Source organism: Clarias gariepinus, chromosome 1, assembly GCF_024256425.1.
Source record: "Clarias gariepinus isolate MV-2021 ecotype Netherlands chromosome 1, CGAR_prim_01v2, whole genome shotgun sequence".
NCBI classification, from domain to species: Eukaryota; Metazoa; Chordata; class Actinopteri; order Siluriformes; family Clariidae; genus Clarias; species Clarias gariepinus.
This window is the reverse complement of record NC_071100.1, coordinates 31,173,901-31,191,943: the sequence shown is the minus strand read 5'-3', so window position 1 is coordinate 31,191,943 and position 18,043 is coordinate 31,173,901. Positions and strand designations below refer to the sequence as shown.

The 18,043-nt window shown below is 37.3% G+C and overlaps 1 protein-coding gene across 1 annotated transcript; it reads right to left on the bottom strand.

The window, feature by feature from the left end:
* Nucleotides 1–299: 299 nt before the first annotated feature.
* Nucleotides 300–11,335, bottom strand: naa40 (N-alpha-acetyltransferase 40, NatD catalytic subunit). Its single transcript, XM_053501938.1, has 8 exons — nt 10,941–11,335; nt 8,779–8,874; nt 8,627–8,679; nt 5,228–5,323; nt 4,579–4,737; nt 4,261–4,344; nt 2,271–2,348; nt 300–2,061 (listed from the first exon to the last, which is right to left on the bottom strand). The coding sequence occupies exons 1-8, from the start codon at nt 10,944–10,946 to the stop codon at nt 1,917–1,919; spliced, it is 717 nt and encodes a 238-aa protein (XP_053357913.1). The 5' UTR covers nt 10,947–11,335; the 3' UTR covers nt 300–1,916.
* Nucleotides 11,336–18,043: the final 6,708 nt, after the last annotated feature.

Here is an 18,043-nt window from a genome sequence, read left to right as displayed (position 1 = left end):
ATGATAATCCAAACAGTTTTGCATGTACATTTTTTCCCAATATTACTGAATGGGTTTTGTTGAAAGGAAAGAAAGGGAATAAAGATCTGTAATGACGCCTATAAACATTTTGAATAATTTCCCTTACATGCTTTACAGTATTATTATTACAACCAACATTTTTCCCATTAAATTATGTTAATGAGTGCTTGCCATGATTATACGGGGCCCTTGGGGATTCTTTTTTTATTACCATGATAATGGGCATCATGCATTACCACTTATTTTCTGCTAATATAAAACAAATCAACAAAGCAAAATTTGAGTCAAACAAGTTTATTTGTTGCATACAAATAAAACACCAAAAGCTGAAATAACTTCCCTTTCTGCATTAACAACTAAGCATGAGACAGGAATACTCATTTATCAAACATTATCACTTTTAAATTGTCTCAATGTTATTTCTCCCCAAAGACCTTGGTGAAGGCGAATAAAAATAAAACAGCAGATTATATACAGTTAAGCCAAAAAAAAAAAAAAAAAAACCTTGTGTTTTCAGATGATAAAAGAAGGCTGTGATACATAAAAAAAATGTACTTCTCTACACTAAGGGTGTGTTGGAATATGCTTCAGCCCCTTTATCGATTAGCTAGGGCTAGCTGTTATAAAATATTCAATATAGGTTTTACTTAGTTGAATGACCTGAGACTGACCAGTTCGAGTGATTATAAAGAATACAAAACCATTCATTGTATTCAGATCCTTAAAGAAATACAACACTTAGGTAAGCCCCTTGCATTTTGTTAAAATGTATGTACAAGTACCCTGACAGAGCAATAGAGAGAAAATGGCAGTAACAGCCAGTGTGCCATGCCCTTGAACTCAGTTTAATGATCAGCAGCTTGAGTGAGAGAGAATTGTAGGCTAAACGCATTAAGTCCAGCCTTAATGTCTGTTGTGATTATCACCATGGGTTGTGTAGATGGACTACTCACCATGCTGGTTCCTGAGGTGAGAAAAAGTTCACTACACAGCGGTCACATGAGCATTACTGCCATCTCTGTTATTCAAAAGATTCATGAAGCTGGATAGGAAATATATTTGTTCTTCTTCAAATCATGGGCAGCTATTACATTAAAAAATATTAAGCAACAAGGAGGACCTTCATAGATGAAAGATGAGTCTAAAGCCTAGTTCAGTCACTGCTTTGCAGCTTTAGCTTTAGCTTTAATATGCCTCACCTGTACATGGTCATTAAGAGCACCGTTTAACACACAGCTCGGCTTCTCATTCTTAAAAAAAAAAAAAAAAAAAAAAAGGCTGCAGTTTAACTGTTTCAAACTAATTCAAACAATCTAATGAGAAAAAAAAGAGGTAGAAAATATCAAAAGCTTGCAAAATCACCAATTGCTCTAATATAAACTCAAAATATTTAGCACTATGTTTCATGTATAAACGAAAATGTAAATAAAGCTTTAAATCTGCTGCAATCTCCAATATCATGACTTAATTTTGTTGTGTACAAGACAACCACAGTGTGCATCAAATGTGGATGGATATAACTGAAGGATAAGACACTTTACACTTTCATTACAAATATCCAGTCACATTCTTCACACTCATTACACATGACTAAACATTCAAGAAAGTTGCTATCCAGTCCATATTTCACATTATTAACGGTGATCCTCTTAGGCAAGTCACTTGAAATGCAAGATGTCTCACTCTAAACACTCTGTTAAATACCAGTTACTGAAAGATGAACAAATCAGTAGTATTCTGATAAGCTCCTTTTCATTTCTTGTTCTTTTTGGCTACTTTGTATGACTGAACTAGGCTTAAGGGGATGTAATACGGGAGCAACACAGGCCAAACATGATTGTTGACAGGCGGTTCGAATGAGACGCGTTTGTGTAACAGAACAGCAGGACCAGCACCTAATGGCAGCAGCCTCCACAGTGGCTGCCAGCATGCGCATGACCCGACACCTCGCCATATTTCGTCCGTCGACTCAAAATCTCGTAAGAGTACTCATCTCCACAGCATCCGGACATGCTGGGCGAGGTTTCGTCGATCTCAAATCTGAGGAGGAAAAGTGCAAAAATCATTAAATCGCTCGAATCTAATAGTGTAGAGCTCTGCCACAATATAAGAAACAGGCAATTTCTTCTATTTGCACTGTACACTAGGTCAAAGGACTGTCTGTGAATAGACGGTTTATGCGAACAGATGAATCATAAACTGAAAGCACAAACATTAACCAACTTGCAAGCAAATAGGCATGAACTTACTGTAAGGCCTCCCGAAAAAACTGGTAGGCTCCATGGTTGTGTTTAAAAACCGTCAGCATGACCTTTTTCATCTGTGTACTGAAACAGAGAGGAAAAAAAAAAACCTTTCAAACAGCAGGATTAGAATTTAATTAAATCTGCAGCACAATGAGCCAAAGAAGGTTGACGTAGTAATTATACAGAAACCCGACAGCAGCATATCACCAACACTGAGTCATGACGCATGATTCACGCTTACTCCTGAACATTCCACACTGCAGTAGGATTTTAGATAATGGAATCTCAACTTAGACATTTATCGAATGTATACTTTTAAAATGGTCTTTTAAAAGATCAATAGATGTACTTCATTTATTTGCATTAAAAATCATTATATTCAACTTAAAGCAGATCTTAAGAGTTTAACTGAGGGGTCAGCACACATCAAAGGTAAGCAATGATGTAAACTTGTAAATTTTGTCCAACTGCCCCTTAAAGTCTTTTCACATATTTAGCACATACTCTAAATTGAACCATGCTTTCGGCTTGTGCATACTGATTTTCTCTACAAAATTCTCCATTTTGGACAATTTAACATGGAGGCAGACAAATCATTACAGATTCTCATGCTGACAGCTCATCTTTAGTTATACGGGAAGAAAACATGGCTCTTTTGGGCCACTTTTAAGTGATAAATTGTGTTAGAATACGCCAGTTTGACATCGCAGCGCACTTACGCAGCATCTGCTAAGACTCTCAGAACTGGTTATGTGGTATATTTAGAGTAATCCACACTAGATACAGTATCAAGGCAGTGTAAAACTGACTGCTAAATTCTTTTACAGTGTCCTCATAATTATTTGGAGATATGATTCGAATTCTTTTTAATGTAAACACTAGTAATATAGTTAGGAAGCTTAAAACGATTATTTGCTTCTTTTTTTTTTCTCTCTTTTTATTAGAAAAAACAAAAATTGGTTTCATTTTCTAATGGAAAACAGATGAAAGCTACATTTGTACATTTGTTGCCTGTGTTTTATTACAGTGATGAATTATAAAAGAATGCATCTCTCATTTTACCTGGCTTACTTCTCATAACAAATGCAAATTCTCTGACTCACTACTGCATTTTTTAGGATTTGGGTATACATCACTGATCACTTGTACCATACCATGACATGGAGGTCTAACCAAACCATAAAGTCTTCTTCAATACATTCCAAAGACTTTCAATGAGGTTCAGGTCAGGACTTTATTGAGAATGCAGAATTCTTTTCACATACGAATCACCACCACAATTCGACCCTGATGAATTTTGGCATAGTCATAAAATACTGTCGTGCCATCAGGGAAGAAAACTCCACGAAAATGATAACCTGGTCATTCAGTGCATTCAGGTCACCAGCTGACTATTTTATTGCCACATATATTGATGCTGAGAACAGACCTGAGCAACTGCAGCCACCCCAGACAACACTGCATCCAGAGGCATGCACAGTGGCCCTACTTACAGTAACCTGATGCACCCACCACTCTGGAAAAGGGTCAATCTTGACTCAGCCTTTTCTATAGCTACAAATCCTAATCTTTAAGCTCCCTAAAAGTTAGTATTTCAGCGGGTAAAATGTTCCCATTCCTCTATAATCCTGCATAGGCAGGGAGCACAGCACACTATTGAACAAATAACTTGCTAAATTTGTCACAATAGTAAAATACAACAATAATAATAAATTGTTATTATATAAAAATTATACCACCAACAGAATCGCTGGGTTTCCTGATATCGGGTGATGCCTGTTATTTCCTATCTCTACTTATTTCTATTCTCATTTTCATGATGTAATTTCACCAAGTCTTTAAGTGATCTCCATTCCAATTTTTTATTTTTTTTTGGCAATGTAATGTTTCTCATGGCAGCGCTCCCTGTGTGTCTTTGATGCATACACAGTCCTCAAGTACCCCAAACACAGTTCTCCATTACTACAGGAAATATTTGGAAATTTGTTTGTACCTGTTGGCTATGAGCTGCAAGATCTGGACAAGAAACTTTCCCAGGCCTTTCCGCCTGACCTTGCTCTCCAACTGGAGTTCATAACTGTAGAGAAAGTTAAATGTTTTACTTTCCTAATAGTTTTTAGCTGTGTTTACATTTTCACATAATACACACTCAACATCTGATGTTTAAACAAGCAGGAATGACATTCAACCATCCCTTACAGCTCAGTTAAGGAACTGAAGCTGGTAGCAAACATCTATTTAAAGATTATATATATATAAAAATATATAAAAATATAATACATGCAGTCATACTGTATATAACGGACCTTACCAATATAACACCTCGTCACCACATTCTACATCAAATCGAAAATGAGAGAAAGCAACAGGGGCTGATTCGGCATCGCGGGCCAGGAGATACCATGCTCTCTCATCCTTCATCTCCTCCCTCTTCTCCCTCTCCTTCCATCCCCACTCGCTCTGTTCATATCTATAAACCAAGAAAGAAATGACCATTAATACAGATGCAACCATGCATGTTTGCAAAACCTGCCTTAATAAAACTAAAAACCCACACTGACTGCTGCAGTTACAACTAAGTCATGAAGCAGAGGGTAACTTTAGTTAAGGTGTTGGACTACTAATCAGAAGGTCACAGGTTCAAACCCCAAAAACACCAAGGTGCTACTGTTGGGCCTCTAAGCAACGCCCTCAACCGCTCAGCTGTATTAGGAGATAAATATGCACTGTCCACTTAAGAAAATATTATTTAAAAAAAATTACCCTGACCAGTCTGAGAAAAATCCCAGCTTTAATAGTTTAGCATATTTATAATACAAACCTTGTCAGCAAACTATAAGGTTAAAAAACAAAAAAAAGTTTTATTAATATAATTAAAGTAAAAAAATTCAAATAATCGGATTTAGGTCAAATCGGCCAGCACAACTTTATGCCAAAAAATCTGTGCGCTTAATACCTACAGTGTCTGTACGTTGGCTCTAGTCAGCTCATAGGCCCACTCCAAAGTGATAGGAGTCAGTGCAGTCACCCGCTTGCACTCAATCTCCAGATTTAACCTGCCACACAAATATCAAAATTAATAACAATAATCAAACAAAATACCAAATGAAAACACTTTTCCCAGAGACAGAGGGCTCTTGCTGGAGACAGTGGGTCAGGATACTGGTGAAGCTTCTTCAGAACCAGTCTGTGTGGTCATCTGTTTACGTGCCAAACAATTATGTAAAGACATGTGGGAGTTTATCACTGTGCAGTATAAAAATAACAGCAATGGGGGATTTTGGGCTTTGTAAAATAAAAATCCTCCAACACTCCAACAGACAGTAATGAAACTGTATCAAGCAACAATTTTTGTACTGCATGAGCTATTTAAAAAAAAGATTTTTTTAAATAACATTTCAATAAACTTTTTAGAAAATTTTAATGTTTTGAATAGTGTTTAAAAGTTTGTTTTTTTACTAGCCATATACCTGTTGCATTTACAGATGAAACTAATCAAGCTCTATTTGCACAACGTTCCTAGAAGTCTTCACCATTACCATTGCCACCCATTTGCAGAAACAAAGTTTAGACATTTAATTAGCTAAATTTAATAAAATACAACATTAAATGAACTTCAGTAATAAGGCGTACACTTGCTATGGGAGGGTTGAGTCAGGAAGGGCATCTGGAGTAAAACCTGTGCCAAGTTGTTGTGCGGATCGGATGGTCCGCTGTGACGACCCCTCTACGTCATTTGTATAGTAGATTTAACATTGCATTATTGTCACAAAGGAGCTATAGAGAAATTTCATATATTGGTGTAATATTTAACTCCCTAATGAGCAAGGGAAAACATCATAAAGAAAACATGAAAGAAAACAGACTAAAAATTAAATCCATCCTCTTCTAGAGGACACCGGATAGTATGATCATAAACTCCTGCCATAACTGATTATGAGCATCATAGTTTTTACAATTATTAAACACGACATGTTACAAGTTTTGGAATTTTCCTAACTGTCTGCACCTTATCTTATAGACGAGCCTCAAAAATAACGGTTGGTGCAGCATTACCCCAAAAACATTTCAACAGGATGATGGAGATTTTGTACGTACATGCTAAAATGTTTGGTTAGACCCTACACTTATGGAAATTACCAACCAACAAGACCATAAGGCTGGCAATTTCCCTGAGTGTACAGAGTAGTGCTGATTTGGAGAGGCCAAACACTATTATTTCAGCAACACCTTGTCTACTGCATTACTGTTGTTGAAAATATGTCAATTTGTGTGTACTATTGATTTTCACAACTACCTGGAAGGTTTCACAACTGTAATAATGGCCAATACGATTTGTTCTATTAGTGTACTACAGAGTTGTGCTGATTTAAAGTGGGGCCAAGTTCTTTTACTCAATAATTGTATTTTTTCTGCAGCACATGTGATATTATATGACAATGAGTGACGGGAGACAATTTTTTGCTTTAAAAACTTACACAAATAAAACTACAGTTTTAAATTATTCATCTATACAAGTCAAGCACAGTTACCCAGAAAAAAAAAAAAAAAAAAAAATAGATGTTTGCTGTTTCTGATTAATTCAGCGACTTATTTTTAGGGAACCTCACTGGTTTATACATAAATTACATAATACATATTTTCAAAATGCATAATCCAAAATACACATACAGTATTTTAATAAAACAAGAATTTTTGTACTTCTCTCTCCCCCAAACCAAGAGTGACCATATTACGTTTTCACATTACATATATACAGTGTGACTTGTATATATGTAGTGTCAGGTCATTTTCCTATTCAATTTGTTGATACTAAGGTAAGAAACTTTAAATATCAAGCAAATATCGAACACGATCCAATTTTATTGCAATAAGCCGAAGCCTGTAGTTAGCTCCCCTCCAAAAAAGGAGAAAAAAAAAAAAAAAAAAAAAAAAAAACTATACTGCTTGTATAGTCGACTGTGGGAATAAAGCAAAAGTGTGGTATTCTCCGTCCATAATTGTTTTTCGGTTCTCTAAGCTAATTCTCCGCCCTACATTTATTAGGTATACATGAACTGTAAAATATAACAGTCATACACTGTACCGCTCATTACCGAGAAAAATAAGTTCTGCAAGGTGGCTAATCAAAGTGCCATCCTAACAAAACAACACACATTTAGCTCTATTCTAGAACAACTGCCATCTTGTGGAATTATTTGGTCATTAGCATGTAGCCACATTAGTAAAGATTCAAGATTCAAAGACTTAAAGAACTTTATTAATGCCAGAGGAAAATTGCTTATACTTGGTTACCGTAGCTTACAGTCATTTATTGAAGGAAGGGAGGAGAGTGATGAATTCATTTTAAAATGTGACTGTACCAATGTACGGAAAATGCTGTTGGTTATGGCATTGAAATACCACCACTTGTTCTTGGTTTCAATTTCAAACCAACAGCATGTTTTTGCTGAGTGGGAAAATCACATTGAACAGTTTGAAGTTAGAAATTAACACCTGATCAGTGAGATAAAGCTATGAGTAAGTATCCAGGCTATACCTAACGATTTTTCCCCTTTTTAAATCGATGAATCTGTTGAGGGTTTTTGTGTGCGTGTGTGTGTATATATACATATTTTTTAATTTTTTGTTGCCCTAATTAGTCAGTTAGTCTACCGATTATTTTCTGGTTGGATGATTTATTTTTTCATTAATTTGCCAGTAAACCATAACTTAGATGTTTATTCTTTTAAGCTTTTATTCAAGCATTTTCTCATAAGAATCTTCTTACAAAAAAGAAACCCACATAACTTAAGTCCAGCAGCCAGAAATCTCTGAATAACTACTGCATTCCTTTCACAGAAAGGCTGTAGGAACCAGCATTTCAAAGTTTACCTCTATGTTGCTTAGTTTTAAAAGTTTTTAGTGTCTGCTCTAGAAAACCCTGACTCGCATGGACTAACAGTCCACGTACGTGACAGCCAAACAATTGACGCGCAAACACTCACTTACAATGAGCTTAAACTCATTGTAATACACTCTTAGGCTGCTGACTCGTCGTTTTCAGGTCAGACTGAAAGAACCGGGATGTTTGCTTTTGAGATTCTTGTTCTGTGTGTGCCTTGTCATTTTTCTTTAACACAGCATGCACAGCATTATTTTATTAGCTGAAAATTTCCACGTCAGAAGATCAGATTCAAATTTTGGGGGATAAAGTTCAATATTCCATGCGCCAACAAAATGGGGACGAAAGTAATGGTTTCAACCACACACACACTACAGAAGTCAACGTATTTACGTAACCAATTATGTCAAAGTGTCGGAGCAGCTCTAGTAATTTCAAATGCCTGAAAACCATTTGGGGAAGTTACATTACGTACCCGTTTCGGTCATACTTCTTGAACACTGGAAAAGCCGACAGAGGGTCTTCAAGCTGCAAAGACAAAAGATGAGAGGATAAAAATAAAATTAATTTCAACAAGGGCGAGGGTTTAAATGCTTTCAATTTCAGGAAGCAGAGAAGACATTGTACCTTATTGGCTGCAACCACTTTAGCGCACACAGCATCCATAGCTGCTCTTTCTTCAAGTCTCCTCTGCTTCTTCTCCTTCGCTCTGTTTGATTTTCTCTGCAGAGACAAAGACTGTCAAACCTCAAACCTAAATGAGCTTTGCCATCTAAACAAACATCCTTATAACTTTCCTTGTTTTTTTTTTTTATAATAAAAGCACTCAATTATAAAAATTAATATTGGACCATTAAATCCAGGTATTAAACGCCATCCTTAAGCTAAATATAATACAAGACTACACCGTACTCCACAGACATCAATGTACATCGTGAAAAGTGTTTCGAAAAAGTTTGAATACTATGTTGATCACATAATTTCACAGTAATTAATAAACGGTTTTTAAAAAATAAGAGTATTTTCTTCTGTTTAACAACTTTTGATTGAATTGACATGCCTGTGTGTCAGTTGCAGTAAGCTAATGCCAACCTTTACACATATCCAATTCTTACATGTGATTCTCTCTTATCCAATGTAAGCCTGGTGTATTATGTTAAACTGTTTTTTTTAATAATAAAAATAAAAATTTAGTAAAATTCTACCAGAAACCTAAATGTCCAAGTAGTCTATTAGAATCTAAAAACGCTAACAATCTTTTTCAATTTTTAACAAATTTTTAAGTTTTAAGGATCCAGACACCCCACAGGAATAAATTCAGAATAAACTGTCCTACATAAACAAAGTTTTACAATGAGACTACTATTTAAAGAATCGTTTGGGAACAACATGTTCCCCCTAAAGTCATAGAATTCAATGCACAAGCTCAACCTCTAAAACTCCAAAAAGAAAAAAAAACACATAGGATTTTTCTAACCACATGGGAATACATGTTATTAAAGGACAAAGACAAGTGTTCGAAGCAGAGTACATCCAGTAAACTGCATGTGGGGATACCATGTCCTGATGTAAGCCCAGGGGGGGTTAAAAAAAAAAAAAAAGGGATGCACTGTCAAGGTGATAAGCACTTTACCCTACTTAAACACCCAGATTCAGTTCATCCTGAGAACGGGGATGAAGTTGGGAGAAATGTGTCCAGGTAGGAGGACATGAGGACACTTAACCTTTGCGTGTTTAGTACTGGATGTCCTGTTCACAGTCCATATTGACTTTGAGCAGCCGGGACCAGCAGCTAGGCCATAAAAGTAACGTGTATAAAAATTTAAAAAAGGAAAAAAATCATGTTAAAAAATAATAACAAAAAAATATATATTTTATATATATATATATAGTAATCTATTTGCTTAATTTTGTAAAAAGCTATTGAGGTGAAAGATTTTAGCTTTTTAGTATGTTTGAGGGGAAAAATGAGCCAAGCGCATAAGTAATTTTTACATGCTAGATAGATAGATAGATAGATACCATTTGGTAAATGCAACACTATAAGGGATATATTGGGAAATAAAATCTAATACTAGTCTCAAACACTAGGTCAGTCTTCCAAAAAATAATATTAATAGTTTACAAGCATGATGTCTTATGGAGACAAGACGCGTTTTAAAAGTCAATACAAGGACTTGAATTTTACACGTCAGATCAGGAGTACATTTTATGACTGAATCGAAAAATTAGGAACTGATCTCGGATATCTACAGAAAGTAAGGCATTTCAGTCCCTAATTACACAAGCAGGAAGGACTGGGGGCAGGTTTAAAATAAACTCTGACTGGAATTGGTTATAAATAAACCCGCGGCGGTGTGTAGGTGTTCGTATAGATCAGAGTAACTGGTAGTGCTGCTTGTAGGCCACATGTCGGACTTGTGTTTCCTCCTGCCCTGCCACATGTGCGCTAACACAGCATTCCTGCATCAGTGCACAATAGAGAGAGTGAGCGTGTGTGTGTGTGTGTGTGTGTGTGAGAGAGAGAGAGAGAGACTCCATCAGTGCATGTACAGCACTTTCCTATTCTGCTCTGCAGCCGTTCATCAGTCACCACACTCAACTAGAAATCAGACTAATCTTATCCCCACACCACACTACCACGGGTCTGCGGGTGAGAGTTATATAATAAGGCTCGGTGTGAGCGAACAGCTTGAACATCACACTCGTTCAGGGTCTTTGTTCAAACTGCCGCCCGCATTTACCCCATCATATAACGCTCGCGTTAGCAATAAAACACACTCACTCACCCCCATTTTGTAGCCGTTCACCTCGAAGACAGTTAGCGGTTACCACCTTAGGAGTTAAAAAATTGAAGAAAATATATATATATATATCGCGAAGCTAGGAAACCAAAGTCCTCAGAGATGCACCGAAATAATACCACGCTAATGAGAGAGCACGACTACGCGTTAGCTGCCTCGGCTAGTTGAACATAGCAGCGGAATATAAATAATCGATATTAGCTCGCATGCTAGGTTTATCCTGCTGCTGTGTCTTCGGCAGGTTGGCGCCAAACAGCAAGGCCGACAGCTAATTACGTCTAACCGCTCTATGTTCTACTCTTTCCTCCTTCCTCATTCGCTCCTTTCCTCTCTCTCGCTCTCTTTCTGTCTGTCCCCTATTCCACAGCAACCGCTCAAAGGGAAATGACGCCGTCGGTTTAATCCTAAATATATCACCAGTCTCATATAAGCGCGCTATGTAGGCTATGGAAATGATGACTCGTGCACCCTGAGTAGTGCACTATATATTCACTACTAAGTCGTTTGGAATTTAACCAACATATCTTCAGCAAGTACAGGTGGGGAAGTGTGTCTGTCTATTACTCTAGATTCACATTAATCTGGACATGTGTACACTGGACATGTGTACACTGGACACGTCTATTTGAATCAATAAATATATCCAAAGCCTCAAGAGAGTATTGAACAGGTTAATATGGACGTAACGTGTTCAGATAATATGGATAATGATCCAATGAGGAACAGGAAGTCCTAAAAGTGCTTGCTGGTTATGTATGGGGCAAAATGAACTGAATGTTTGAACTTACAAACTAGGAATCTCCCTAAAGCCCCAGAAGATGTGATGTTTTTATCTTATGGGAACACGTTATCTTGTGCGCACAAAGGTTACTTTCTAACAACAAAGCAAATTAACTGTTCAAATAAAGCAATGGATGTCTTTACTTTCCAAAAATATTTAGAAGATCAAATAAGTGTTAGGTTAATGCAACTTACTCTCTCAATTTCATGCAAAAACATAATATGTCTTTGTATATGTGCAAATATGTATACTGGACAAGGTGTAAATAAATAAATAAATACAAATAAAAACAGAAAGTCTGTTTGTGTGTCTGAACTTTTACGCAGGACGTTCCGTCACAAGCGTTCCTCACCTAATGTAACGGTAGGCAGTGCTACCATCAATGTTTACGTCATACTGTAAGTGTCTCACATGCGTTCCTTACAGAATGTAATAGTAGGCGGTGTTCTCACAGGCGTTCTTCACCGATTGTAATAGTAGGCATTGTCCTCACAGAATGTAACAGGAGGTAGTGTCATCATCAACTATTATGTCATAATGTGAGCGTGTCACAGGAATACCCCAAAAATGTAACAGTAGGCAGCATTGTCTACAACAAAGCTTGCGCAAAGATAAACTTTGCCAGGACGCTATCCAAAATGTTCCCAGAACGTTACCAGTCATTCCCAGGATGTCACAAAAATTCCTAGAACATCCCAAAAACCAAGGCACTTCTAGAAACCACAATTATAATGTTCTGTGAATGTTCTTCTAACCATAAATTGTTACTTTGGGCACACCTCTTTCCAAAAGATTTGTAAAAAATAAAAAAATAAAAAATAATACTTGCTTAAAAAAAACTTTAGCGTAGAAAAGTATGGTAAATAAAATGTTGTTGCTTACAGTGAAATCTCATTTATTATGTTATGTCCGAACTGCACTTTTCTTGAAAATGAAGAACATCACAAATACACATTCACACACTGAGTCACACCTAGGGGCAATTAAAGTAGCTAATCAATCTATGGGTGAGTATCTGGTTGGTCGGAGGAAACCAGGGACCCAGAAGGTTCAATCAGGCTCAATTGGGGGATCTGGAAACTGTGAGGTAGTAATGCTGCTTGTTGTGCCTCATACAACATTTAATTTTATTTTATTTTCTGGTGTAAACTGACTTTTACAGTTCTTGAGATCAAAAGCATATTTGAACTCACAATGAATAAATAAATAACCCATGGCCTTTTTGGACTTCCAAGGATTGCCTGGCTTTTATCTACATCCATTTTACCTTCAACCATTAACAGTTTCCCAGTCCCTGCTGAAGGGATCTTCATCACAACATGATGCTACCACCACCATTCTTCACAATGAGAAATGTGTTCTCATAATAAAGGGCAGTGTTGGTTTTCCACCAAGCATAGCATTTTGTATGAAGGTAAAAATTTTACATGCCTTTAGAATAACCCACACATCTTCTAGACACAGTTCCATGAAGAGCAGCTTTGTGGAGCATCAATGCTGTGGGTGTCCTGTGAACAGTTTCTCCCGTCTGCGCTGTAGACCTTTTTACTGTGGGAGTAAACTAGAGTATCTGGAGGAAACCCACCAGGCAGAGATTGCATGATTTTTCTCTATTATTTGATTTCATCTACACATAACCATTATATTTGCACATGCAATAATTTGTAAAGAGGTTATACTAATTTTACCCCAGCAGTGTCAGTTCTAATTATTTAGCAGTGTCTAAATAATAAAAAATGCAAACTTATTGGGATCTGACTAAAAAATGTGCATTAAATAAATAAATAATATTGTGTAATATTTTCGATAAAGTGTGTTTTAAGCTTATTATATACTACACTGCCATAGCATGACTTTGCTATCCAGATACAATGGATGCCCCGTGTGTCTCTCTGGGATGCGCCTGGTGTCTGGGAATGATTCTCTCTACCTAGAAAATGGTTCTGGCCTTGACTGGTGTTGGCAACTGTTTCTCTGGGGACTTGACAGTTCGATAGTTCATGACTGGAACTTCTTACAAGTCTACCTGGGTCTTCAATAACTACCTGGACTCCATATTAACATCAATTAACATCAGCTATTATAGCTGAACTGCCTCCCACCCTACACACTGTATAAATGCAGATCATTTACTGCTTTCTGTTTCACCCAAATGAGGATGGGTTCCCTGTTGAGTCTGGTTCCTCTCAAGGTTTCTTCCTATTACCATCTCAGGGAGTTTTTCCTTGCCACTGTCGCCCTCGGCTTGCTCACCAGGGACAAACTGACCATTTTGATTCATACAAATTCACATTTCATACAAACCTAAATAATTCTTTTGACTATGTAAAGCTGCTTTGCGGCAATGAAAATTGCTAAAAGCGCTATACAAATAAAATTTAATTGAATTGAATTGAACTTTGTCACCATGCTAAGCCTCACCACTTCTTGTGAGAGTCAGTGTTCAGTGTTCACGCTACTTAACTTGTACTGGTTACCTCCTACTGATCATCTACGAAAGGCGTGGAGTAGCGAGTTGGGCATTGACCTGTCTGAATCCATGTGGATTGAAATCATGGCCAGAATACATTCTTGTTCCATTAACAGTAGACACCATTTAATTCAGTTTAAAGTCGTACACCGCGTTCACCACTCTAAGTCTAAACTGCACAAGATTTATCAATCTGTTTCAGCTCAATGTGACAGGTGTACAATTTCAGAGGGTACCTCGTCACACACTTTCTGGCATTGTCATAAACTACAGGATATTGGTCAGGAATTTATTTTCTTGGTTTTCCAAGGCATATGGCAGAGATATTAGTCCTCATGCTGAACCAGCAATCTTTGGTTGTTCAGAATCAACGCTGCAGCTACCTAAAGCCTTACAGAAATCTTTGATGCTTGGTATGAACACTGCCAAGGGGCTAATTTTACCAAACTGAAAATCTCATTCTCCGCCATCTTTTTAAAGGTGGATTTTGGAAATGGTGTCTATTATCCGGATGAAAAAATTAAGGTACACACGATCCAAATCCTGGGATAAATTTTTAGATATTTGGTGTTTGTTTCTTGCCTATCTGGAGAATGAAAAAGTCAGGATTACTGTTCATATTTAACAGTTCATAGCCTACAGATGCATGTTGTACATTTATTGTACCCCCTGGCAGCTTAGTTTTTTAATTTGTAAGTTTTATTTATTTATTTTTTAAGTGTATGTGCGCAATCATTTAATTGTAAGTTTTGGTGTGTGTGTGTGTGTGTGTGTTTTCAGATACTGTGTGTAGTAAATGTGTAGTTATGTTTCAATCTGTTGGTTGTTAATAATGTAAAATTAATAAATATAATAAAAAAAATTGTACTGATTACCTGACAACAGGACATAACCACTGTCTCTCAAACATGTATGATATGTATGATATACCCTGCTCAGCCAAAAAAGAGGAGCACACTTTAATATTTAGTTAAAATAAATTTAGCTTTGATTACATTGCACATTTGCCATAGCATTGTTTCAATGACTATATGTAACACCATAACATTTATTTGTTATTTTTAATGTTTGCTTATTATGGGGTTCGGCTCAGGAATCCATGGTGGCCAATTTATTGTGATGATGATGATGATGATGATGACGTCTCATCCTTCCAGAACCCACATGGATTAAATATATATATGGGTTAAATATAAATATTAAATATGTATTTATTGTGTTCCACTTGTTCAAAATTTGAAATATGCCTGTGACATCAGGTAAGAAATAATCCATTCATGGAAGAATCTGGTTAATCGGTACATTTAATTCATCGGCTGACATAATTTTTTTGACAAATAATGTTGCTGAGCCAACCCCAGATCATAACAATCCCTACAGAGACTTGTACAGTGGCCACTATACATTATGAGTGCATTGCTTTATGTGCTTCCCTTATTATTCTAACACTCCTGTTTCTCTGGACTAGGGTCAATCTGACCACATGACATTTTTCCATTGCTCCAAAGTCCAATCTTTATGCTCCCTTGCAACCTGAATCCTGTACTTCTCAATTAGTCACATCAACAAGTGGTTTTCTTTTAGCTATACAGCTGTTTAGTCCCGATCCTGTGAGTTACAGATCCACTGTGTATATGAAAATGCTCTTACTGTCACTACTAAACAAAGCTGTGATTTTTACTGTAAATTTTTTATGATACAACTTAATCAGGCATTTAAGTAATCTCTGCTGGTTCACTGCTATTCTTATAGGTTTTAATAATGCATTGGACAGCTCTTAACCCATTTCCAGTAACTGCAGCAATCTCCTCAACAATTTCCTTTGGTTGGTGCAGGCCAATTGTTTGACCCTTCTAAAACACAGTAAAACATATTCAATGCACACGAATTGCATCTTCTGACGTGGTTGTCTAAGAAACGAGAAGCTACTCTCTGCACTAGTTAGGATTAACAGAATTGTTGTCAAATGGAAAATAGTAATTATCAGAGAAATGTGAAGTATTTGTTTATTTACAAATAAACGCCAATGGATAAATGCAGGTATAAGGCAAGACATCCCATGGTACAGAAGAGATAAATGCAATCCTTAGTTTATTTAAGGGTACATATAAAAAGACTGTTATATATTTACAATGTTTCTGCTGTGATTAATGAGGGCCATTGTTCTAGGGCAAAACTGTTTATGTCTCCCACTGTGTGGGCCTGGGTGGTGCTGACTTTTCTACTGAAGACAAGTGAGAGGAATCAGCTATAATCTTGCCAGCAAGCTTCATGACCCTGCTGTTGTAAATACCCTTAAGCGATGACAGACTACGTCAGATAAAACCTCTCCGCTGAGGAGTGAAGGGAGTCATCTGTTGGTTTCTTGGTTTAAACATCAATGTAAGTGAAATTAAAAGCTGCATTGATATACACACACATAAATGACTTTATACTTTCAGTTTACATGTACAGCTAACTCGCATCTACAATAATCAGCCGGAGCCCATCTGTAATTAGTCCTCCATAACTGTGTCACTATAAAAGACCACCACAGAACTATTATTGAACTATTGGAACCACTATCTAAGCACAGCACTGATACACACACACACAGTATTTCCTGCAATGACATTGTATTCAAATACATATCCTTCAATATGAAGCTGGTCCCCCTTTTGCCACCAAAACTGTTTCTACCCTCCTTGGAAGGCTGTCCACAAGATTTTGAAGTGTTCCTTGTCTTCATTCTGTAGAGAATTTATAAGGTCGGACAAAAAGGCCTGGCTCTCAATCTCTGTTCCAGTTCATCCCAAAGGTGTATGATGGGGTTCAGGTCAGGGCTCTGTGCGGGCCGGTCAAGTCCTTTCATGCTGAACCGTGTGATTATAGTCCTTGCTTAGTGTTCTCGGACACAGTCATGTTGGAATAGAAAAGGGCCTTCTCAAACTGTTACCACAAAGTTGGAAGGATAGCATTGTCCAGGATGTCTTGGTATACTAAAGCATTAAGATGGCCCTTCACTGGGGATAAAGGGATCTGATTGAAATACATGAATTGAAAAAATTAACAGGATTGGGCAAATACTTTTGTCCACATACTGTACATAGCACTTAGTAATGCTGATTGTTGGTGTTTTAAAAAGTTCACTATTGATGAAAAATTAAACCGTTAAGTAAGAATATCTGGCATCTCCACCACGTGCCCTGCGTGATCCAATCCCACTGATAGTAATTCTATGCAGTTGTTCTTTTGTCCACGAGGTGGCACTAGTGTCTGCCAGGAGGCTGTACTAAAGTAATCGCGTCAAGTTATGACTAGAAAGCTGTCCAGGGTGAATAATTATTTGGATATACGTTATACGTTTTTATATATACTTTTAGTGGCGTGAGAGAGAGAGAGAGAGAGAGAGAGAGAGATTCCGTGCAATGCAGACTTGGCTTGTATGGCTTCTGTGAGCCTCCTCATGCCTTGTTTGCTCATGGCCCATATTTTAACGACATCTAGCAATGATAACTTGGGAGGCTGGTGTCCACCGTTTTGAATCCTCCATGGTTGTCCCACTCTCCCTCCTCCTACACGAGTCTGTCAGCATGGCTCCGCCTCGGTCCTTTTGTCTTCTGGTAATCTGTAGCACGACTGGGAGAGATACTGCATTTTCCGGAGGGGGGTCAGGGAGTTCAGCGCCATTTCAAAAGAGAAAAAACCCACAAGCTTCCGTTAGACTGCCATTAACCCAGCTCCCAGTGCCACTCTCACCCGTGCACACACGAGTTAATCATTTACTAACTCTCAAGCCCTCACCAGTACACTGCTGTAAGTCAGAAGAGATGGTGCCTCCATCATGAAAATGGCATA

What these genes read in the sequence shown, in the direction of transcription:
- naa40 (XM_053501938.1), bottom strand. An exon ending in GGTGACGAGGTGTTATATTG is followed by an intron (nt 4,345 to 4,578) that starts GTAAGGTCCGTT and finishes CTTTCTCTACAG; the next exon opens with TTATGAACTCCAGTTGGAGA. An exon ending in TTTTTTCGGGAGGCCTTACA is followed by an intron (nt 2,062 to 2,270) that starts GTAAGTTCATGC and finishes TTTCCTCCTCAG; the next exon opens with ATTTGAGATCGACGAAACCT.